Source organism: Monomorium pharaonis, chromosome 1, assembly GCF_013373865.1.
Source record: "Monomorium pharaonis isolate MP-MQ-018 chromosome 1, ASM1337386v2, whole genome shotgun sequence".
NCBI lineage: Eukaryota > Metazoa > Arthropoda > Insecta > Hymenoptera > Formicidae > Monomorium > Monomorium pharaonis.
The window spans coordinates 34,491,662-34,517,174 of NC_050467.1; the positions used below are offsets into that span (position 1 = coordinate 34,491,662).

The 25,513-nt window shown below is 42.2% G+C and overlaps 1 protein-coding gene and 1 long non-coding RNA gene across 2 annotated transcripts; one reads left to right on the forward strand and one right to left on the reverse strand.

The window, feature by feature from the left end:
- Window positions 1–11,938: 11,938 nt before the first annotated feature.
- Window positions 11,939–25,200, reverse strand: LOC118645822. The gene is made up of 2 exons (XM_036287556.1): window positions 23,813–25,200; window positions 11,939–13,353 (listed from the first exon to the last, which is right to left on the reverse strand). Exons 1-2 carry the CDS (start codon window positions 23,890–23,892, stop codon window positions 12,471–12,473), a joined length of 963 nt encoding a protein of 320 aa, XP_036143449.1. The 5' UTR covers window positions 23,893–25,200; the 3' UTR covers window positions 11,939–12,470.
- Window positions 13,346–25,199, forward strand: LOC118645826. Its single transcript, XR_004963448.1, has 2 exons — window positions 13,346–13,824; window positions 23,745–25,199. It is a non-coding gene; the product is annotated as an uncharacterized LOC118645826 (long non-coding RNA).
- Window positions 25,201–25,513: the final 313 nt, after the last annotated feature.

A 25,513-nucleotide genomic window follows, 5' to 3' on the forward strand; every position in this document is an offset into this window, starting at 1 on the left:
ATGGTAAACATGCTCCATTGCAAGATACGTGTGAACGATGGTTTTGGCGTTTCAAAAGCGGTGATTTCGATGTAGCAGAAAAGGAACATAGAAAATTGCCAAAAAGGTATGAAGATGCAGAATTGCAAGCATTGTTAGACGAGGACGATGCACAAACACAAAAACAACTCGCACATCAATTAAACGTTAGTCAACAAGCTGTTTCCAATCGCCTACGAAAGATGGGAAAGATTCAGAAGGTCGGCAAATGGGTACCACATGAGTTGAACAAGAGGCAGATGGAGAGGGGCAAAAACACATGTGAAATTTTGCTCGAACGAAACAAAAGAAAGTCATTTTTGCATCGTATCGTTACTGGGGATGAAAAGTGGATTTATTTTGAGAATCCCAAACGTAAAAAATCATGGGTAGACCCAGCCGCACCATCCACATCAACTGCAAGACCGAATCGCTTTGGCAGGAAGACGATGCTCTGTGTTTGGTGGGACCAGAAGGGTGTGGTCTATTATGAGTTGTTAAAGCCTGGAGAAACGGTCAATACTAATCGCTACCAACAACAATTGATTGATTTGAACCGTTCGCTGCTCAAAAAACGACCAGAATATCAAAAAAGACAACACAAGGTCATTTTTCTCCATGACAATGCTCCATCACATACGGCAAAACCAGTTCGCGACACGTTGGAAGCACTCAGCTGGGAAGTGTTGGCACATGCGGCTTACTCACCAGACTTGGCTCCTTCCGATTACCACTTGTTTGCATCGATGGGTCACGCACTTATTGAGCAGCGCTTTGGTTCTTATGAAGATGTGAAGAAATGGCTCGATGAATGGTTCGCGGGAAAAGGGGAAGATTTTTACTGGCGTCACAAATTGCCCGAAAGATAGGAAAAATGTAACTAGTGATGGAGCATATTTTGAATAAACAAAAAATAAAAAAATAAAAAATAAAAAATAAATAAAAATAATTAAAAAATCCGCACTTCATACTTGTACACCTGGTATAGATGTATGAAATGGATATAAGATATATAGATGTATGAAATGGAATATGATACGTTTAATATGCTCTTTGACTGAGACGTTGACCGAGATAACTCATATAACACGATCTCGTTGATAAATCACATACGATAATGTGTAGATAAAAAATTCTATGAAGCTAACACAACTTTTTTCAATTCATTTCACAAGTGATAGTTCGATATCGGTTCGATAGCTGTATGATACAGTTTGATAGCTGTACGATGCAGTTCAATATCGGTTCGATAGCAGTATGATGCAGTTTGATAGCTGTATGATGCAGTTTGCCAACGGTTCGATAGCTGTACGATGTAGTTTGATAATGTATGGTATAGATGTAAAGTATAGATGTAAGTTTGGAATGTTTAATGTGGTTTTTATTTCGAACGAGATGTTAACTGAGACGTTAACCTGGACAGCATTATAAAGCTTTGAAATGAGAATGCGTGCAGATAAAAAAATTCCACAAAACTGACACGACTTTTTCAAATTCATCTCTCAAGTGAGAGTGGCACACATCTTTAGTCTACTGCTTCTCAACGGCAGTCAGATCGTGCATTAGATTTCTGTGAAAACTGTTCTGTAAAAGACTTTGTGAAATATGCAGGCTATACGGATTGAATATCCTGTCACAGGTGTAAGTAGTGTAATTTTCATATGCAGTGTACAAAATTAAATATAATTGTACAAGTTTTTAATTATATTCTTCTGGTCTTTTAGTACGTGTGCGTGGATGGGATGCCCGTCCAGCGCGTCATTATTCACAATGAGCTACGCGTGGAAATTCCGCTTCCTGGTGCTCCAATAAATATCCGTCTAGGAGGATTACTGTCGGTTCGCGAACCAATTGGCGAGCGAGTAAGTTTTTAGACATTTATATTTTAAAAAGTTGTTAAATTATAAGATAAAAAATTGTTAATTTTTTTCTAGTCATGGATCTATCGGGATGACATCAGAATACCAGGTTTTATTAATATTCGGGAAAAATTCTGGACGCATTATCATAGAGATATCCGTAGAGCGCAGAATGAAGATGTCATCGAATGTTCATGGGGCCAATTTGGTGAGGCGGATGTTCGGGACCTGCGCCGTCTATTTAATATGTCGCCACTGATAGACGAAAATTATGATTTCTGGATGTAAAAAATTATATTATAAAAATTATATTATAAAAATAAAATTTGTAATTATAAAATATTAAATAAATATATATTAAATATATATATATATATAATATGCGTTCTCGCTTTCATTCCTCGCACGCTTTTGCTTCCACCCATTATATATTCCCGCAAGCTATCACTTACACTCTCACACTGTCGCATGCTCACACTGTCGCATGCTCACACACTCTTGCATGCTCACACACTCTCGCATGCTCACACACTCTCGCATGCTCACACACTCTCGCATGTTCACACACTCTCGCATGCTCACACACACACACACACACACACACACACACACACACACACACACACACACACACACGCATGCTCTTTCACTTACACTTATTGCATGCTCTCACTCACACTTATCGCATGCTCTCTTACTCACACTCATTGGACGTTCTCGGTTCTACACATCGCATAGTACCCATCGCATACTACCCATCGCGTTCTCTCACTCCCACCCATCGCGTACGTATTCTCGTGCGCTCTCGCTCCCACGCGTCACATATTACCTATCGCATACTACTCATCGTGTTCTCTCGCTCCCACCTATCGCGTATGTATTCTCGTGCGTTCTCGCTCCCACGCGCCGCATATTATCCATCGCGTTCTTTTGCTCTCATCCCTCGCACGCTCTCACTCACACACATTACATACTACCCATCGCATACTGCACATCGCGTTTTCTTGCTCCCACCCATCGTGTACGTATTCTCATGCACTGGGCGGCGGCGGCGGAGGCGGTCGCGGATCCCGATTCCCCCTCTCCCGCTCCCGGGTCGCGGACCCGAAAATCCTGCGTTAGCAATTTCCGCACCGCGAGATCCCCCTCCCCGCGTAACGTCATACCCCCGCACCAACGACCCCCCACAGCCCCCTCGAAGCCCCCTAGTTAGAACTCTCTTAGTATTAACTACTTCGATACATACGGTTGTAATCGGCTTACAACATCCCTCCCCCGTTAGATAAGAAAACGAGGGTGCGATGTTTTCGCCTAGAACTTTGTTCTTAGATGAAAACCTGCTTTGCTAGGCCTTGGTGGTTTATTAGTTCGTTTGGTATAGATTATATAGATCATGATGGCTACTATGATTAAGGCAGTAACGCCGCTGGTTGTCATTGAATATATGAATTGTTTTTTCCGGAAGAACGGCTCTTGGTCACTCTCCAGTTCTTGTTTAATTTTTTCTATACTTATTTTTAGATGTCCGAAATCGAGGGTTGTCAGAAATTTTTCTCAAGTGTACACTATCTGTGTGTTTATCTAAAGGAATTTCGTGTATCATTGTAATATTTATTCTAGGCATGTATGTGTCTAGGATTTTAGAAGTTTTGTGTGGTTTAATAATTAGTTCAGTTGTAACTATCTTGCAGTCTTTGTTTATAGTTATTTTCCCGGTATTGTTTATCATTTCTTTACCTTCGGAGTGGTCTAGGCATTTTATACTAATTTCTTCGGGTTTTGTGGTGGCGTACAACCAAGAGTCGTGAGTCTTAATCCAAATTGCGCGTTCACTTATGATATGGTTTATATTACAGTGTAGGTTGCGATTGTGTATATACATTTGTACTTCGCAGATTGCATTTGTGTTTATCTTATTTATCGCATGCGTCGCCTCGCATATATGTTCGGTGTCTATTTTATTACATCCTCGCAGGTCGCTTTCGCTGATAATTGTGTACGTTTGTTTTTTCGCGTCTATTGCTAGATATTTTGTAGTCGTTTTTACAGATGAGAAGATATTCAGGTGATTATGCACCGGTAATGCTATTATTTACATAAGTTTATATATCGGTAGGCTTGCTAATGGAAATCTAAATATAGTATACATGTATTTTATGTCGCAATAGGCGTTGATGTTAATCAATTTTTCTATTTTTAACCAGTCGTGATTTCGCATACCTGTAGGAAGGTAGAGTCTCTGGGACCAGGTTAAACTAGCCTCACGGAGGGCTTCCATTATGCGGTCTATATTCGCGATTTTAGGGTGAAGTATTCCTTCTTTTATATATGCTAGATATTCGATAATGTCGGACGCGTCTTGTAGTAGATCGTTCGTCAGAGCGTTAAGAACTATGAAATGTTCGTCCAAGTCGTATTGTCTGTTATGTATTAGGTTTTGGTTTTGTATTTTCTCTAGGAGTGTGGTCAATGCGTTTTCGTTTTCTTCAATAGTTTGTTCCAATGTCTCCACGTGGGCTATCGTGGCGTTGATTACTTTTAGTTGATTTTCTACGGCGTGTTTTGTTGCCGCGTTGTTCTCTAATAGCGTCAGCTGTTCGTTAATCGTTTTCTCGTCGTCGGCGTCCATGGTTCCGAACAGTGTCTTGGCCTATAGAGTATACTCCGTTTATCAGTCCGCGCCGCTTATCTGTCGGCGTCCTATCATCTGTATGGTGTGTATCAGATGTTTTGTCTTATTGTGTCCCTTGTCTAGGATTCCATGCAGGTTTTTGCATGTTTTTACATTTGCTAGTAATGATTTGCACATTATATCGGTGCGTTCTATATTTTTGGTTATATGCTCTAGTCTAGGTGCTAGTGATGCGATGTCCACCCTTATCACTAGTTTCCAATGGGCTTCGATTTGGTGTAGTCGTCCGATTTCTTCATAATAAATCCCTGGTTGTCCTTGAATTTTTCTATGTGGTACGCTGGTTCGGCTGATAGTCCGTCGCTGAGGCGCGTGCAGGTGATTATTCTGCAAGTTTAAGGTGCGTTATCGTCTCAGATGCTCAGACTTCTATCTTTGGTTTTTTATATGTCAGCGTTTGGAGTCTTCCGGTACTGTCGTTAGTCTTTGTTGGAGTTAGTCTTAGACTGATTTTCTTCCGTGTGTGTCGCGAAGAATTATTATTTAAATATGCGTTCTCTAGTGCCGTCGCCGCCTCCGTCGCCTGTTCCAAGTGTTATCGCGCTGGACGGTTTCGCTCCTGACGAAGGGGAAATTTTTGACGTTTTTGAGGACTTCGTAGAGAATGCGAGGGAGTTCCTTATGGACGATGGGGAGATCGAGGAGGAGGGTGCTTTAGACGAGGTTCTATCTAGTGAAGAGTCCGAGGGGGAGGACGAACGTCCCGATTCTCCTGAACTGGATTTGCCTGTGCCGGAAGTGGATTTTGTTATCAATCCGTATTTTTTCCGTCGCGATATAGACGTTTCGGATTTCGGGGATGATTCCGATATGTCGGAATTCGGAGGTGATCGGGATCCCGATTTCGTGGTTCCCGTAGACCAGTACTTTGTGCATGCCGCCTCCCTTGATGGAGGGGATGAGGAGTGATCATCCTCTCTTTCTCTCCTTTTTTTTTGTAATTAGCTTGTAGTGATTTATAGTTTGTGTAGTGCTGTAGTTACTTAGTTTTTTATTATAATTTGTGCTCTGGATTATTTGAATTATTTTGTGACTATTTCTGAAGCGGTACCCGGATCTGCTACTTGGTGAGTCTTTTTACTCCTCTATAAATAGTTTTAATCGATTCGCGTGTACGCGTATAGTTTTTCGTCCTATTTTTATCGTACAGTTGACGTCGTTATTTTTCGTGATTATCTTGTACGGTCCGATCCATTTTGCGTCTAATTTTTTCGATCGGCCGCGTCTTACTGTTTCGTCGTTGAGCAATACCTTTTCCCCGACCTTAAAATTTGCTGGCCTTGAATTTTTGTCGTATTGTTCCTTCGCCTTTTGTTTTTCTTCTTGTGCCTTTTCTTTTGCTATTCTGCTTGAGGCTCGCAATTTTTCCTATAGCTCCTGCGTATAATCGTCGTAGGAATATGTCAGTCTAGGCGGTTGGTTTAGGGCTGTAGGTAGGGTCGCTCTATATCTATATATCAGTTCAAAGGGGCCCGGTTAAGCCCGGTTACGGTATGTGGTGTCGTATTGTACGTAAACATAGCGTACGGTAGCCACTCGTCCCAATCTGTTTGATCGGTATTTATGTAGTGGCGCAAATATTCTGCCAGAGTCCGGTGTGATCTTTCCACTGTTCCGTTGCTCTCTGGGTGATATGCAGTAGTTTGCATTTTTTCAATCTTCAGCAATTTGCATACGTTCTTGAAAATTTCACTTGTAAAATTTGTATCTTGGTCTGTGAGTAGTTTCTCTGGTATTCCGTGTTCAAAAATTATTTATTTATTATTTTAGTGGCAAATGCTCGTGCCACTGTATTTGCATCCTGACTTTCTATCGGGACCGCCTTGTTGAATTTTGTAAGAATATCTTGGAAGGTCAAGATATATTTATTTCCTGTGGTCGTTATCGTTAATGGTCCCACGATATCCATAGCGCATTTTTCAAATGGTTTTTCGAGGGTATCCATTATCACCATAGGCATCTTTGTTTTTGCTTTTAATTTGTTTTTCTGGCAGTGTTCACATTTTGCGATGTAGTCTTCCACATCTTTCGTGATTCCTTGCCAATTATGGTCCAATCGTATCCTTTTTAGCGTACGTGCGATTCCTTGATGCCCTCCTAGAGGAGCGTCGTGATATTCATACAATATCTGTTCCTTTTCTTTTTCCGTGTATTTCCGGTTCGTTGTTTCTTCTTCTTCTTCTTCCTCCTGTCGGTTTTTATCTTCGACGGTGTTTACATGCTCCGTGTCTTCTATTACGGGGTGTCGGCTCAGTGCATCGGCATTGGTATTGCCTTTGCCTGCCTTGTGTATTATCTCGTAATCATATTCGGCAAGCTTGAGTCTCCATCTTATCAGACGAGATCCCGGATCTGTCACATTAAATAGCCATACGAGTGGCTAGTAGTTAATACTAAGCCGATTCTAACTACGGGGCTCTGAGGGGGGTGCGGGTGTGCGGGGGGTACTCGTAAGCGCGGGGGTATGACGTCACGCGGGGAGGGGGATCTCGCGGTGCGGAAATTGCTGACGCGGTATTTTCGGGTCCACGGTCGCGGTGCGGAAATTGCTGACGCGGTATTTTCGGATCCGCGACCCGGGAGCGGGAGAGGGGGAATCGGGGTCCGCGACCGCCGCCGCTGCCGCCGCCGCCGCCGCCGCCGCCGCCGCCGCCGCCGCCGCCGCCACCCGCCGCTGTTATAGCAGCCATCGCTGCGGTGCTCGCTCTCTCCCTCTATTCCGAATCTGTCTCTCTCTCTCTCTCTCATCCGTACGCGATATTTTCAGCCATACAGTTTTATCATTCTCTCGCTCTTTCTCTTTCATTCGCTGCGTTCTTTCATATGCAGTTACATACATGCGTTCCCACCCATCTTATCTATGTACCTCCTACTCGGTTCTGCGCACGCCATTATACCGCAAAGGAATAAGGGAAGAGAGAAAATAAGTTATAATAATTATTTATAAATTTTTTCATTTATTCCTTTTGTAACGCGTCGTATACAATATTGTCTGATGCATAAACCATCAGTTCGCAATCTACGAGCGAAGTTTTACACATATTTCATTTAACAATTTGACTGCATCGCACTTGTTATGAATATTATTTCGCCGCAAACAGTTTACAAATTGATTATATCGTTCTTTTACTATATGCATATCATCCCATAACTTAAAATATGCATTATTGATAACCTCTTCAAGATTTAGTAAAAATTGCACAGTCGATGGTTTCATGTACATAATTTTGTTATTTAAAGTGAATTTTATGATACTCTCGTTACGTATTTTAACGACTTCGATGAAAAGATCATTAATCCACAACGATGTAGCAGTTGTCGACTGCAGGAGTTGCTCGATATCTGTCCGTTTCTCAATCATTATTACCCAGGTATCACGTGACAGCGGTATCTCTTTGCCCTTGTTGTCACCAAGAATCATCTCTACAAAAGGCTCAAGTCCCACACTGATTCCTATATCCAAATATTTGTAGAATGTAGCCGTCAAAGCAAATCTCTTCCCCAGAATGCGTGGAGTATGACGCGATCGGTATGTATACTATATTCTTATGTAAAAAATAGTTTTATGATCTAGCAAAAAAAAAGTAATTAAAATTTTTTAAAATTATTTTTACAGGTTGCACTATTTTTCATCATGCGAGAGGTTGCAATCACACACTGTAGACTGTCAGAGGATGAACGACTGCGCTATCACATTGCCTGCCGAAGACGACAAGTGGTTGAATTTCCGGAATATAAACTACAAGGAACGAGTGCCCTTTATACGAGTGGTCTACGCGGACCTCGAGTGTGTGCTGCGGAAGACGCAACGTGATACAGAGCAAGCGTCGTACACATATCAACAGCATGAGGTATTCAGCATCGGGTATTACGTGCGATGCTCATACGACGACACGTTATCCACGTACCGGTTTCGTCGCGATAAAGATTGCGTCGCGTGATTCATTAAACAACTTGAAGAATTAGCGTATAATGTTAAGACTCGTTTATCAACTAATATCCCCATGGAAACGTTATCGGTGGAACAATTGGAGGCATACCATAGCGCGACGCGGTGTCATATCTGTGATAAGCCATTCGCGTCGGATGATACGCAGGTGCGCGATCATTGTCATTTGACTGGTCGTTACCGCGGTCCTGCACATTCTCTCTGTAATTTAAATTATCGAAATGCATCATACATGCCAATTATTTTTCATAACTTATCTGGATACGATTCGCATTTCATTATTAAGGAAATAGCCACAGCGTTCAAAGGGAAGACCGACGTACTTCCCATGACGAAAGAAAAGTATATTTCTTTTACAAAACATGTCGTAGACACAGCCGATAAATTAGATCCACATAATTACATAAAACTACGGTTCATAGATTCATATAAATTTCTAAATACTAGTCTCGAAAAATTGGCATCATTTCTAGGCAAAGAAAAATTAAAAATTGTACGTTCCGAATTTTTACACTTATCTAACGAGGATTTTGATTTATTGACACGAAAAGGTGTATTTCCGTATGAGTACCTTGACTGCGTGAACAAGCTGCAGGACACGTGTTTATCGCCGCGCGAATCATTTTTCAGTTCCCTGACCTCTGATACTGTATCCGAGAGCGATTACATGCACGCTGAGAATGTCTGGAAGCGATTCTCCGTTCGAACGTTGGGTGAATACAGCGATCTATATTTGAAAACGGATGTGTTATTGTTAGCTGACATTTTTGAAAATTTTCGCGATAAATGCTTAGAAAGTTACGGTCTCGATCCAGCACATTATTACACTCTCCCCGGATACACGTGGGACGCTATGTTAAAATATACAAAAATTACTTTCAAACTGCTTACTGACATTGACATGGTAATGTTCATCGAACGCGGTATACGCAGCGGTCTCAGTCAATGTTCAGGCAGATATGCACAGGCTAACAACAAATACATGCAGACGTACGACCCATCGAAACCATCCTCATATCTTATGTATTTTGACGTTAATAATTTGTATGGTGGGGCGATGTGTCAGCCGCTGCCATATGGGGAATTTCAATGGATCGAAGTCTCGAATTTTGACATAAATGTGATCGCTGCTGATTCACCAACGGGATACATTCTCGAAGTTGATCTCGAGTATCCCCGAGATCTTCACGACGAGCACGCTGACCTACCTTTTTGCCCAACACGCGATAAACCGCCAGGCAAGCGTGAATGTAAACTTCTCGCTACGCTGTATGATAAGGAACGTTACGTCATACATCGTATAGCAAAGATACACCGTATATTACAATTCGCACAATCTCCATGGCTCTATAAATACATAGAGTTAAATACACGATTCCGGACACTCGCCAAAAATGATTTCGAAAAAAACTTGTATAAATTAATGAATAATGCGGTGTTTGGTAAAACCATGGAGAATGTGCGCAATCATGTTGACGTTAAGTTGTTGACAAAATGGGTGGGGCAGTATGGTGCGGAGACAATGATCGCGAAACCAAATTTTCATAGTCGAAGTATTTTTGCAGAAAATTTAATCGCCGTTGAACTTAAAAAACTCGAGGTGAAATTATATAAGCCGATTTACGTAGGCATGTGTATCCTAGATATTTCTAAGACTTGTCTATATGAATTTCACCACGAGTACATGCTACCTCTGTATCGTGACAAATGTAGAGTCATGTATACCGACACCGACAGTCTCATATACCTCGTCGAGTGCGAGGATATTTACGAGACGATGAAATGTGATATTGCTAGGTTCGACACGAGCGATTATCCGGTCGACAACGCGTACGGTATGCCATTCGAGAATAAAAAAGTTCCGGGCTTGATGAAAGATGAGAATAATGGCGTGATAATGACTGAGTTCGTTGGACTTAGAGCAAAGATGTATGCGTTAAAGGTAGATGGAAAGAAGGACACTAAAAAGGCGAAAGGTGTCAAGAATAATGTAGTAACGCGAACCATAACATTTGATGATTATACCCAGTGTTTGAGAGATGAGATCGAGATGACGCGTAGCCAATCATGCATAAGATCCAAGCTACATAAAGTATATACGGTGTCCGAAACGAAAATCGCTCTAAGTCCATATGATGACGAGAGATACCTTATACCCGATTCAGTTGAAATGTTACCGTGGGGACATTATCGAATACCACTATAATATCTTTAACATTATATAGCTTTTAAATTACACATTTTACATTAAAAATAATTATATATTTTTATGTTAAAAAACAAGTATTAATAAAAATGTATTAAGGAAGGATGATAAAGAAATCTCACATAATATAAAATTAATATAATAATGTATTTGGTTAAATTGTACTTTTATGTGAATATAATAAAAACAATTTTTATTGGATTAAATAACAGTGCCTTTATGTATCCATGAATTATGCGATCCATCGAATCCCAGCCACTTGACATAAATCTCATCTCCTTTTCTGCGCAATATCTTTTCAACGAGATACACGTCAGGATTTGCAACACGCTGCAGCTCATATTCGTAAAATCCTCCAGCGATAGGTTTTCCACAGGAATCTTCCAGTACATATGTCACAGGATTGGTACGCTGTACTTTAATAATTTTAAATATCTCCGTAGTCCAATTTGGTGTATAACCATTCTCAAAAACAGTTTTGAATTTGGTGACGCGCACAAAGTCACCTACTTTAAATCGCGCGGGTGCCGCAATTTTTACGTGACTATACACCGTGGTTAAGAATTTTTTAGCGATTGCAGGCGTAACATTGATGGGTCGCATACCGGTAGTTCGATGCTTTCGTGCATTGTACTCTGACATGAGATGTGGCAGCAAATTAATCCATCTATAATTTCCATTGAGTGTAAATTGTTTCCACATGACGTTTTTTAATGTTCGGTTAAAGCGTTCGACAACTGATGCTTTCATTATAGAGTATGTAGAATAATGATTGATATTATGTTTTTTTAATAGTTTCTGCACGTTGGCGTTATAAAATTTCTTTCCTTTGTCTGTTTGCAAATTTTTCGGACATCTTCCATTTTTCCGAATTATCTTTGCAATCGCAATAGCAACTTCGCTACCACTCTTGGCCTTCAGCGGCACAGCCCATGCATGCTTGCTCAGCACATCGATAACGGTGAGTATGTAGTGATAACCTCGGTTAAATCGTGTGTAAGGACGCATCTCAACCACATCCGCCTGCCACAGGTCATCGTATCCATGAACTATGACGCGTCTTCGAGGAAAATTTCTTCTCGCCGGAGCATGCAACTCCTCAACCAGCAATTGTTTCTCAGACATGTTCAGAGTATGACATGTAAATGGTGCATATATTCAACGTACTAACTTTTTTACTCTGCACGATGAGTTACTGCGTCGAGCTGTCTTTGAATCTCGTTTAGCATATGAGCTGTAATTTCAACCTTACTTTGAAGTGTCTCAATCTTCCTGTCGATTTCATCCTGTCGATCCTTTAAAATTTTCACAGTTTGTTGCACGTATCGTTTATTGGCTGCATCACTATCATCTACAGGTAACGCTAAACGTCGAATCTTGCGCGACTTTGCATCAAAATCGGCGACAACCATGCAAAGAGCGTTATCGCGCACCTAATTTCTGACTAATCCGCTCCATTGATAATATGGTTCCGCACCACCTCTTCCGAGTGATGTTCCAAACTTGTTGATTGACATTTCGATGTTGACTAAATGATTTGTTTTACACAGTTTTAATTTATAATAAAACCAGCCTCGCGAAGTTCTTCGGTAATTGATAGAATCTCGTTGCCGTGAGCATTGTGCCCTGCCTGGTGTGAGGCCTCAAGCAATCGAAGGCGATCCACAAGCTCGTTGGGATCATCCCAATGAACATAATCGATCTTGTTATCATTTAATGTAATAGCGCTTGATAAACCTTGTCCAACTATGCGTCTGTTACTAAGGGTGCAATTATATTTTTATATTTAGACCCTTTGTTGCCCATTACTTGATTATGTGCAATATGTCCGCGTCTATATGCATTTGTCACCAATAGAATGTTTTTATAATTTTGCAGGTCATTATTTGTGTACATGTTAGGCATTTTCATGAAAATTAATTCGTACAGACCAGGCGTTCCCATGTATATTTTACCATCTATAACTATGTTATCATTCTTATGTATGTCGATGCGTTTATCGCCGAGCATCGTTCCAAAGTCGGTGAAATAAGCTCCGTAAACAGTATCTATGATGACTGGTTTTTTACCACTCAGAACAGCTCCCATATATTTTTGACTTAATGGACCATAGTGTGCGTGCAACTTTTCACGTCCTTCTCGCGTTTCCAACTGTTGTCGAATAGACGTCACAAGCAATTCATTGGCTGCGACTTCAAAAACGTCTTCGACAGAAGGCACATGACTGTATGATAAATCGCTATCATGTAATATTTGCGATGTTTCATTCAAATTAGTTGGTACAGTTTTTGATCGTCTCATTTTTTTAACAGGAGTAGAGGTCATTATAGAATTGTTAAGCGAAGCGTTTAATCGCTTTCGTTTCGGTTTTGGTTCTGAGTATTTGTCTTCCCCCGAAAAGAACGATTCATTCTTAATCGGATCTGATACATCACCAACGGTGTTTTCAACAATCTGTTTTAATGGTTCGACAATGGGCTTAAAGTGTCTCTCCAACGCCATCTCTTCTTGCACTTTACCCGCTTTCAAAGCGCGATATTTTTTGCGAATTGAATCACTTGTTTTCGCAATCTCTTTCACAATCTTCTCACGATTCATACTGTTATCTGTGTTATCCATGTTGAGAAATGTGTTGTATCCCTCGTCTCGGGATACAGTGCGGGATCGCTGCCGATGACTCCTCGGGATCAGGTTTCCAAAAGATAACGCCGAGAGTTAATAACAAGAGATATATATTTATTCTTCCTCTACACTTTCTTGATCGAACCCGAAAGATGTATATCTAAGTACAGTTGGTAGCTTCGACTAGCGACCTATACTCGTCGCTATTATTATTAATTATGAGCCCGCTCGTTCTCTTTCCGCGGGCCTTTATATACTCCGCTTTTCGGCTTGTTACCAAGAGATGTCACTCGCGGTCACGGGCCTTTGTCCCGTGCGCTAGCTTAGCCAGCAATTGCTAGCTAGGCGCATTCCACCGGAAATCAGGAGATTTCGGGTGGCAAAATGAGTAGTAACCGGATATGTTGCCCGGTGCGATGTCCGGTGTGAAGGCCGGTGCGATGCCCGGTAGCAAGGCCGGACGGTGATATCACGCGAGGTGTCACTCGACACCCTTATCGTTATTGCAAGTAAAGTTTGTGTGAGCGTCGCGCACTCACAACATCCCTCCCCCTTATTGAAAAGAAAACGAGGGGGCTGAGTTTTCACAATTAATAGATTTCGCTATTTTATCGCTTTTCGCGTAGTAAAAAGAAAACTATATACTAATCGCTATTTTCTTAGTGTTTTATACTAATAGTTACATACCATTTGTAGCTGGTATTGCTCGTTCTCATATTCGCGTACACATAGATTTAAAACTTTTCGAGGCTGAACATGTTCATGTCTAGGGTCTCGTTTATGGCCTCTTCTTCGTCGAGGAATATCTCGATGCACTTCTGGCAGTCTCTGGCAGGGCACACGTTCATTAGCATGTTTCCGCATTTGAAACACTGGGTGATCGTTTCCCAATGTTCGTCAGATGAGAGCTGCGTCCGGTATCCGTGTACCGATGGATCTCGTATGGTGCAATAAAGCTGGTATCGTTGGCGATAACAGCTTCGGCACCATCTTCTCCAAGGAAACTTTGTTTCCACTAGACATCTCTCCGTTGGTTGGAGGCAGATGCTTCGTAGAAGTCTCCCGTACCTTTCTGGGTGGTCCAATGGGCGCACTCCATCGATGGGCTGACTGAGTTCAAATTCCACAGGAATTTTCATCCTGTCCTTATGTTGGAAACTCTATGTCGCCGGGGTAATTTGCGGGGCTGGTTCCGCCTGGCTGCTGCTGTGTTCTTGAGCTTGAACTTTGTTTACCGTAACGACAGTATCGAGTCTTTGGGGCTCGATTGGGTCGTCAGTTTTTTATAATCCCGTAGAAAATGGAAGTGGTGGGGTGTAATTCCTTAAATCGGGCCATATATCGGGTCATAGTCAATTCAGCTGTGCACATCCGGTGTGTGAGCGAAATTTGCAGAAAGAAGTTTTTTGATTCTTTGGTTCCGGTGTAACGCGATATCGTGTGGTTTGATTTTGTTAATCCGAGACGTAGAGCTGTGCAAACTAATGCCACGTTTTTTCCCGTGGGGGAAATGGATCATATTGTATATAAAATATAATAATTACTATTACATATAGTTGTTAATTACATATATATATATATATATATGTTTTTTGTGTTAGAAACGTGTGCTGTTGCTTCGTTTTAGGATAGATCTCGGTATTGTATATTCTGTATCTATATCTAATGTCACCCGCTTATTGTTATTCCGTTTTTTCTTTTTTATTATAATAAATCCTATTACTACGGCTATTATTATTATTACAATTGTTGTTCCGCTTGTCGCCATTGGAAAAATAAAGTGTGGCGACTGAAAAATCGAACTTGAATTTTTATCTAGTTCGTTGTCTATCTCCTCTAATTTATCCTTGGAATTTTTTAATTCCGTCGGATTTGGTATAATATTTTTTAATTTTATTTCCTTGAGGCCTGTATCGTTTTCTAAGCCAGGCTTCTGTAGTAGTAAAATATTATACTGAGGTAAATATGATTCTACTCTTGTCTCATGTGACATCTTGGGTGATCTTATAATTGTATTTTCTGTCACTAACTTACAGTTATTTTTTAATGTAATTTTACCTACTTTTTCAATTGTTTCCTTTATTTTTCCGTGGTCTTTACAATGTAGAGTAATCACTTGTTTTCGTGGTGACGAGTATAGCCACGAGTGTGAATTACTTAGCGCTATCCAAAGGCTGTGGTTCGACGTCGCATTTTTTATGTTACAATTTTTATAATGATCTTTAGTTTCTAGGTACATTTTTATTTCGCAGATAGAATCTGGGTTTATTCGATATACGGGGTGATTTTCCGCGCATAGGTATTCGGTATTTATCTCTATGCATTTCCGCAGGTCGTTCTTTGCGAGGATTATGTAAGTACGCTGTTCTGTGTCTATTGCAATCAGGGGATTGTTAATTTCTACGAACGAGAAAATGTTGTTCTGACTTGGGATAGGTAACGGAATTACACTTAGTATTTCGTATTTTGGCATCGAAATTAGAGGGAATCGTAGAATAGTATATATATTTATTTGGTCGCAGTATGCGCCTACTGTCGCAAATTTCTCTATTGTCGACCATTCATTCTCTTTTATTCTGAATGGGAAGTAGAGTCCTTCGGGCAATTGTGAGCTAGCGTCTTTAAGTGATTCTATTATTATTGAAATGGGTGTTAAACGAGGATGCAGAATTCCTTCTTTCAAAAACGTTAAGTATTCTAGTACGTCTTCCGCGTCGCGTGTTAGATCAGACAGTATCGCGTTAATTATTATAAAATTTTCGTGTAGGTTACTTTGGCGTTCATCTTCTAATAATTTTGTTCTTAGTTTGTCTGTCGCGTCCGCGAGAGTATTTTCGTTTTGTCGAATAGTTCTTTCACTGTTATCAATGTGGGCGATAGTGGCTTGCATTATTTTTATTTGGTTTTTTATTGCGTGTTTGTTTAGTTCCTGTGAGTCGTGTAATATCGTTAATTGTTCGTTAATTAATTTTTCGTCGTTTGCGTCCATCGTACCAAATAATGTTTTTGCGACTGACCCTATCCCGTCGATTAATCCTCTTTTGTGTATTCTTGTATTGTATGTTGAGTTTATGCGTTCTATTAGTTTATTAGTTCTTTCACACCCTTTTGTAATGACGCTGTGTAGATTTTCGCATGTTTCTTTACCTATGACTGCTATCATTTTGCACAGATTATCCGTTTTGCGTACGTATTTTTCTACCTGTGTGAGTCGTTTTGATAGTGACGTCACGTCTATCTTGATGACCACCTTCCAGAAGGATTCAACCTGATGTAATCCTCCTAGCTTTTCGAAATATATCCCTGGATGGTGCGTAAATTTTTCTATTTCATACGGCGCCTTCATGTCCGGGTCTTCTGCGGAACTTAGCGTCACCCAGATTATAAATCTGTAATTATTTTGTTAAAAAAAAATTTTTTTTTTTGTGTGGGTATGTATTATATTTAATTGCTACAAAAGTATTTTTATAATGCGATCGCTGTGGGACCGTGGGAGCGGAAAAGGATTCTCAAGTTCAGATGGGAGCGGAAAAGAATTCTCCAATTTGTATCGTTTATCATTTCGCGCTTCGAAATGTGTCATATTTTCGTTTCCGTTGCCTGTGTATCTCGTTGATTCCTCATTTTTTATCGTTGCTTAGCGTTGCATCCTATTATCTGTTTACACCTTCTTTCGTGTGTCTTTTCTCCTCTGGACGATCCGGCCCTTTAGTCTCCTGTCGGCTATCTGTTCGTGCGTTTGCTTTGAAGTTTGTTTATTTTTAATCATGTCTCGTCGTGAATTTTTTTTTGCGTCTTCCAGTGAGGAGAATGCTGAGGAGAGTGAAAACAGTTTTGACGACTTCAGCGATCTTGACACTGTGGCTCTTTTGGGCAAAAGTTTTTCGTCCGTTGATGAGAAGTGCACGGGTGCCGCTGAGCCGTTGCTCGTCAACGGGTTTGAACATTTGTCAGACCCTGATAGTGCTCCTTATGACGATTTGGACCTATTTATGGACCTTTCGCAGGAGTCCGAGATGTTTGTACCCGCCGGTGCGGAGGGTGACGTGATCTCGGAGAGTTTTCCGAGCGAAAAGCTTGAGGAAGTGGTAATACCCGATCCTTTGCTTGCTCGTTTTTTGACGAGCGATTTTGGTGACGAGTTCGAGGACAATCTCGACCTTGAATTCGAATTTGCCGTGGACCTTTATTTACGCGGGGGGAACTTGCCGCATCTGGATCTTCCGCCGGAGGATCCAGACATGGACGCGGTTGACTAATCCATGCATGGATACTTTGTAGTGGTAGTATAGTAATTTGTAGTGTGTAGTTTAGTTTTAGTGTTTAGTTTAGTTTTAGTGTATAGTTCCTCTTTTGCTGTTATGGATTATGTTCCTGGTTGGCGGTCTTCGTTTTGGTGAGTCTAATTCTTTTTTATTTATTATATTTCTCTTTTTTCTTTTTATTGTGTATGTGCGTGCATGTGAGCATGTTTTTTATCCTCTCTTTTGACCGCGGGTTAGGCTTCAATAAACGATTTCAAACGGTTTACGTGTACACGCGTCGTTGTTCTCCCCCGCTTTATTGTATAATTTATATTAGAATGTTTTTCGGTTACCGTATACGGTCCGGTCCATTGCGCGTCGAGTTTCTTCGATCTTCCGCGTCGGAGCGTTTCGTCGTATAGTAATACTTTTTCGCCAACTTTATTTCTTTCTCAAATTTTATTTCTTTCGTCTTTTTATCGTACTGCGTCTTGGCCTTGACCTTTTCATCTTTTATATTTTCGCGTGCGACACGATTAGTAGCCCTTAACCTTTCCCGTAATTCCTGCGCGTAATCGTCGTAGTTGTAGGTAGGTTTAGGCGGTTTTGTCAGGGCCGTCGGCAGTTCTGCCTGTCGACCGTAGATTAGCTCAAACGGTGTGTACCCTGTCGCCGTGTGAGGCGTTGTATTATATGTGTGCATCGCGTACGGGATCCATTCGTCCCAATCGGTTTGGTCCTTATTTATATAATGTCGCAGGTATTCTGCTAAGGTCCGATGTGATCGCTCGAGGATACCATTGCTCTCGGGATGGTATGCGGTAGTCTGAATTTTATTTATCTTCAGTAGCTTGCACGTAGTCTTGAAAATTTCGCTCAGGAAGTTGGTGCCTTGGTCGGTCAGTACGTATTCTGGCGTTCCGTATTTCAGGACGATCTTCGTGACAAATTTTTTGCTCACGGTATTTGCTTCCTGGTTCGGTATAGGTTTCGCCTTACTAAATTTTGTAAGATGGTCTTGGAATGTCAGTAGGTACCGATTTTCATTTTTCGTTAGCGTTAGTGGTCCCACTATATCCAGCGCACATTTTTCGAAAGGTCGGCTAGGCGTGTCCGTGACGACAAGAGGAGCTTTTATTCTCCGAGAAAGTTTATTCTTCTGACAAAGCTCACATTTTTTAATGTATCGCTCTACATCGGCCGTTAATCCGGGCCAATTATGTGTCAATCGTATTCTCTTTATTGTTCTTTCAATTCCTTGGTGCCCTCCCGTAGGTGCATCATGATATTCATATAGAATTTGTTTTTTCTTTTCTTCTGTGTATGCTGGTTCGCATACGTTGTCCTCTTCCTTTTCATCTTCTGTAGATGCACGTGCGTATTCGCCGTCTTCGTCTAGTGTGAGGATTTTATCAGCTGCTTCTGTAACGTGAGCTTTTCGCTTCACGTTGCGACTTAGCGCGTCGGCGTTCGCGTTCGCTCGACCGGCCTTATGAATAATTTCATAGTCATATTCCTCCAGTTTTAATCGCCATCGGATCAATCTTGATCCGGGGTCATTTACGTTAAATAACCATATGAGGGGTTTGTGATCAGTTACGATTTTGAATTTTGTCCCATAGACATATGGCCGAAAGTGTTTTACAGCCCATACTATTGCAAGTAATTCTTTCTCTGTCGTGCTGTAGTTTTGCTCGGCGCGGTTTAATATTCTGCTTGCGTAAGCGATGGGACGATCTTTTCCTATCGGTCCCTGTGACAGTACGGCTCCTATTGCATAATCTGAGGTGTCGGTAGTCACATTGAATTCTTTTGTAAAATCTGGATATTGAAGTACGGGCGCCGTGGTTAATTTTTCTTTTAATGTGTTGAAAGCTATTTACTGTTCGGCAGTCCACGCGAATGTTTCCGTCTTTTTTGTTAATTTTGTTAATGGTTTCGCGATCTTGGAAAAATTGCTGATAAATTTTCGGTAATATCCGGCCAGGCCTATAAATGATTGGATATCTTTGACCTTTTTAGGCTCTGGAAAATCGTCTATGGCTTGCAATTTTGCCGGGTCTGGCGATATTCCATCTTCGGAAATTACATGTCCTAGGTAATTTACTTCCTTGCGCAGGAACTCGCACTTGTCCGGTTGCAATTTTAAGTTTGCTTTTCGTAGGCGTTGCAATACTTCCGTTAGGCGTTTATTATGGTCGTTTAGACTCGATCCGTATATCACTATGTCATCGAGATATACTAGGCATCTGAGTCCTTGAATCCCCATGAGTACCGAATTCATCAGCCTCTGGAAGGTGGCTGGCGCATTTTTTAATCCAAAGGGCATCCGATTATATTCATAATGTCCGTATGGTGTCGAGAACGCTGTCTTTTGTTTATCTGGCTCAGCCATCGGTATCTGATGATACCCCGACGCTAAATCTAGCGTCGAAAAATATTTGGCGTTTCCCAGTTGATCTAATATTTCCTCAATATTGGGTAGGGGGAAAGAATCGCCAATTGTCAGATCATTAAGCTTTCGGAAGTCGATCACGATTTGGAGCTTTGATTTTCCAGACGAGTCAGCTTTTTGGGGTACCACTAGTAGGGGTGCATTCCATTGGCTCGTGCTGGCTCTGATAATGCCATCATGCAGCATTTGTTTTATCTGTGTATTCACCTCTTCCTTATGCTTTGCGGGGAGGCGATACGGCCGTACGTTGACCGGCGATGAGTCGGCTTGTGTACGTATCTCGTGTTTCACTGCTGCAGTGCATGTCAGTGGTTCTCCACTTAGGTGGAAGGTATCTTGGTATTCTTCGCATATCCGTGTGAGTGCCTGTCGTTCTTCCGAACTGAGATGCTGGGTACGCAATGTTTGTCAGATCCGTTTGCTTCGTGGGAGTTTGTCCGCATGTTCCGCCTTGTTGATAACCGCGTATATTTGATGATCACCTTTGTCGGGATCCTCTATGGTCACGTGTGGTGTGCGTATCTCTACCGGCTTATCTGTGGTATTTATTATGCTGACTACGCATGCAAAATCCATCGGCTCGACCATGCATCGACCGATATATACGCCGGGCTTAGTTTCTTTTGCTTGGATTACTCCGGGCTGATTTCGGTTAGTGGTTGCTCGGACAATAGTCTCACTGCGCAGTTGTAGAATTATCTTACCGTAAGGTTTTATTTTGAAAGTGACGCCAGCGATGTTCAATTGTTGCTTGTCGTAATCGCAGATCACGCGGTGGTTTTTCATGAAGTTGAGTCCCAGTATTCCATCGTACTCCATGGGGAAGTCATCCTTGACCACGTACATGGTGTGTTTTAATACTTGTTCGCCTAGATTAATGTGGGCCTGCATGCTTCCGATGGTGTACATTTTGTGCCCCGTTATTCCCGCAAGGGTGATTTTTTCGGGGGAAATTCTAGTTTTCCCTTTTAAGTTTTTTACCTTGATGAGTGAAAGGGTTGCGCCCGAATCGAAAAGCATGTTGATTTCTCCCGAGCGCGTCTCTCGTATTGGAAGCGTGATTTGGTCTAGGCCGCTGCTCGGCTGGGCAGCTCGAGTTACTTGCGCGACCTGATACGTCTGAGCGCGCTTATTTTTCTTTCCGGCTGTTTTCCTTTCGTCTTCGCTACTAGACTCGGATCCGGAGTTCTTCTTTCTACGCGGTTCGATCGCTTTTCTAGGGTTGTTATTTTTATTCCTATTATTTTGTGGTCGAGTAGGGTGATATGACGTTTTGTTGCGAGGTCTCCCGTTCAAGTGCCAACACTCGGCTTGTGTGTGGCCACGTTTTTTGCAATGCTTGCAGAATTTCTCTACGGCATTTATACGTGTTTTATCAGGTTGTGGTAGTGCGAACCGGTTCGAGTAACGACTGTTACGACAGTCTTTTTCGTGGTGTCCTAACTTTCCGCACTTTCGACATTGTAGCTTATTTTTGTAATTATCTGCGGCCGGCATATAATATTTTGGTTTCGGGCGGGAAACTGTTGTTCCCTTTATTCGTTCTTCTGCGGTCGCGGCAGCTATCGCATCCTGCAACGTTGCATATCCTCGTGATCTGACTACGGCTTTTGTGTCGTCGTTTAGCCCTATCTGATAATTCTCAAGCGCCTGTTGTTGTAGGATATTTAATATTGCGCGTTTATTTTCCGTTGTGTAATGTTGTCGACCCTCTATCATGGACTCGTACAAATCCATTGTTAATTTGTCGGCTCTAAGTCCGTAGGTCCATGCATTTTTTCCGGTTCTTTGTTTGAGAGTATTAAATTCAATTTGTAAATGTGTGGTGCTCTTTTTACTCACGTAGCACGCTTCTAATTCCTGTCTTAGTTGTTCACAATTGCGAATTTTTCGCGTTTGGAAGTCCAACATTGCGCGCCCTTTTAATTTGGTGCATAGGATAGCTCCTAACAGAGTTACCTTATCATTACCGCATACGTCATCGCGCTTAGAAACTCTTGTAGTTTACTTGCATTCCCGTCGAATTCAGGGATCATGCAGCGCGCTTCTTTTAAGGGTAGGGACCTGCGACCTCGCTGGTGGCGAACATCATCGTGATCTACGTAGGTTGTGTCTCTCCTGCTGAGTCGCGATGGTCGATAGTCGTGAATGCGCTGAGTGTGTACTTGCGTTTCCCGTACGGCATCTAAGTCTGTTTGTAATCGACGTAATTCTTGGATCACCGCGCGCAGAGTGTCTCGGACTTCATTGTCTCTTTCTTGCCTGGGCGGTGCTGCTGATGCAACTGGGTTCTCGCGGATTTCTTAGTGCATTTCTTGAAGTTCCCGCTCTGCGTCGGCTATGAAGTGTTGAGCCTCTGATGGTTGAGTTCCCGAAGGTTGGGTTTGTTCGTTGGTACTCATTTCGTATCTCTCGAAAATTTCTTCAGGGTTAAAGATATCGGAATCGTACGAGGTCAGTGAAAATTCACCTCGTGAAGATACGCGGCTCGGAGTGCGACTAACGTACGGTCTCGTTCGTCTGTCCACACGGTCCCGTCGTGTCACGTTAACTGCGTCGGTGGAAAATAAACTGGCGTCGAGGGCCCCGAAAGGAAATTCTCGCTCACGTATGACGTGCTCGGGTAGCTCGCTATCGCCGTCTAGGAGACGCCCTAAGGCCCTGCGATCGTTATCTCGATTTTCGCGGAGGGCCTGTGCCGCTCGCCACGCTAGTTCTAACTCGCGATAGTGTATGGATCGCGCCGCCGTTGCACTGAATAGCCACGATTCGTTTCTTATCAGTGTACTATTGTCCTCGGACATTCGCTATCGCTAGTACGCGTTTCGGTAATAATGTTACCGGGGGTCTACGCAATTCGGGTTCGCATGTCGCTCTTGTTACAAAAGTTTTTTGGTATACAAAATAGTTTTGTGGACTTACATTACCGCGATGTATCGCCACATGTTGTTGATGCGTGACGCACCAGCCACACCGTCGCTCAGCTGCTTGTGGCTGGTGCGTCACGTTGCGGTAGGTCGGTGTCGTCTTAAATAACACTGCTATCGCTGTTGTCCGGTGCTATCTTCCTTCCTTGTCTCGGAGGATCAGCAGGTCGGCTTCGTTGCGCCTCGGATGAATTGTTGCCCTGGCTTTAACGTTTCTCTTCGGCAGTTTTCCTCTATGTGCTGAGTCCGTTAGGGAGCGTTTTTTCCTTTTTGATATATTTCGGCAGTGAATCCCACCGCTGCCACCAATTTGTTGTATCGCTCGTCTCGGGATACAGTGCGGGATCGCTGCCGATGACTCCTCGGGATCAGGTTTCCAAAAGATAACGCCGAGAGTTAATAACAAGAGATATATATTTATTCTTTCTCTACACTTTCTTGATCGAACCCGAAAGATGTATATCTAAGTACAGTTGGTAGCTTCGACTAGCGACATATACTCGTCGCTATTATTATTAATTATGAGCCCGCTCGTTCTCTTTCCGCGGGCCTTTATATACTCCGCTTTTCGGCTTGTTACCAAGGGATGTCACTCGCGGTCACGGGCCTTTGTCCCGTGCGCTAGCTTAGCCAGCAATTGCTAGCTAGGCGCATTCCACCGGAAATCAGGAGATTTCGGGTGGCAAAATGAGTAGTAACCGGATATGTTGCCCGGTGCGATGTCCGGTGTGAAGGCCGGTGCGATGCCCGGTAACAAGTGATATCACGCGAGGTGTCACTCGACACCCTTATCGTTATTGCAAGTAAAGTTTGTGTGAGTGTCGCGCACTCACAACAAATGCTACTTGGTCAACGTATCGAAAACAACTAACTGCTTTATGGTATTGCGAAGTCATTAAATCCTTTTCGATACCGTCCATTAGCGAGCGCACTATCCTTATCTATCACTAAAAATCCGTACTTTGTTGCCAACAAGTATGACATAAATTGCTAAAATCCTCGTAAGACATATCGGTATTTACATGATCGTTGTACGCATGTTTTAGATTAGTACCATCCTGCTTGAATAAAATTAGCAAATTCGCATTGTCGAGTATAAGATGTTTCGGTATCTTTGCATACGTCTGACAGAGATAAAAGCAGTCGACGTCCACGTGTCGCCCCATTGCAAAGTAGTCTCTTATCGTATCTTGCTTATCACACGCCACGTCATCAAAGATAAAAATGGAATTCGGAAGCGCTTCACTCGGCTGAATGACATCACAGTTATTGGAAAATGCAAAATAACTAACTTCTTCAATCGGTGTCAATAAATTTTCCAAATATCGATATTTCGGTTGTTGTAATGATTTCGAGTACACATACACATTCTCAAAACGTACTCCATGCGGACTTTCCAACGTTTGTCTTGCCACAATTTGACGGACCGCAAATTATACCGCGTATAGACTCGGCAACATGTTTCCATGTCTCCGTATCTTTCGTTCGGACATTATCCTGTCATCGAAATTTGTTATTTTAATCGCGGGTGAATGTTGTACGAACCGCATATTTTTCCCCTCTCATAAGAACTGATAAAAATTATATTAAGACCGATCTATTTATAGAGACGCGCCGAGCAAAATTGCTCAGTATATAAAATGTTTCTCATATTGTCACATCCCTCTGATATACTCGATTTGAGCGCCAAACAGTTAGAATTCGTATCGCAACCTATTTTGCTACGCGTGTGTGGCAACTATATCGAACACGTGTGGGATAGGCTTCCGGAACATATAAAGACTGATCCAGAGGTTCAAAGCTATCGTCGTTGTTACAAGCATTATTATCAATCGTGGCAGCAGACGCACATCGACGGCCCCGCACCGTTGATAAAGAATTGTCGCGAATGCCAGCGGTAGGTCGCGGCTTGTTAAATCGTGCGATAAATGCGCTTCCTTTTGAACTGCATATACCTGGATATCAATTTTGCGGTCCGGGTACTAGGCTGAAAAAGCGATTGGCCAGAGGCGATCGGGGTATTAATCCGTTGGACGTGGCGTGTCGCGAACACGACATTGCGTACTCCCGGAGCAACGAACTCACCGACAGACACGCAGCTGACAATATACTCGCTGCGGAAGCGCGAAAACGCATTACAGCGAACGATTCGACTTTCGGAGAAAGAGCTGCTGCAGCAACCGTTTCGGCAGCTATGAAGACTAAGATGAAAATCGGTATGGGCTTGAAAAAGAAAAAAAGAGATGAAAAGAAGAAAAGAGATAAAAAGAAAAGAGCGAGTAAACGAATACTTCCGGTAGCGAAACGCGGAGGTGTTTTACCCATTCTATCGCTATTGGGAGTTCTCGGGTCGTTGGTCGGCGGAGCGGCGGGAGTTGCGAAAGTTGTGAATGATAACAAGGCAGCGCAGCGTCAGCTGAAAGAATTGAAACGTCATAAATCACGGATCACGGTCAGTCATGGAAGGTCATGGAGTTTATCTCGCTCCATACAAGCGTGGACAAGGAGTTTTGATGAAAAGAAAAAAAAACGTCAAAAAGA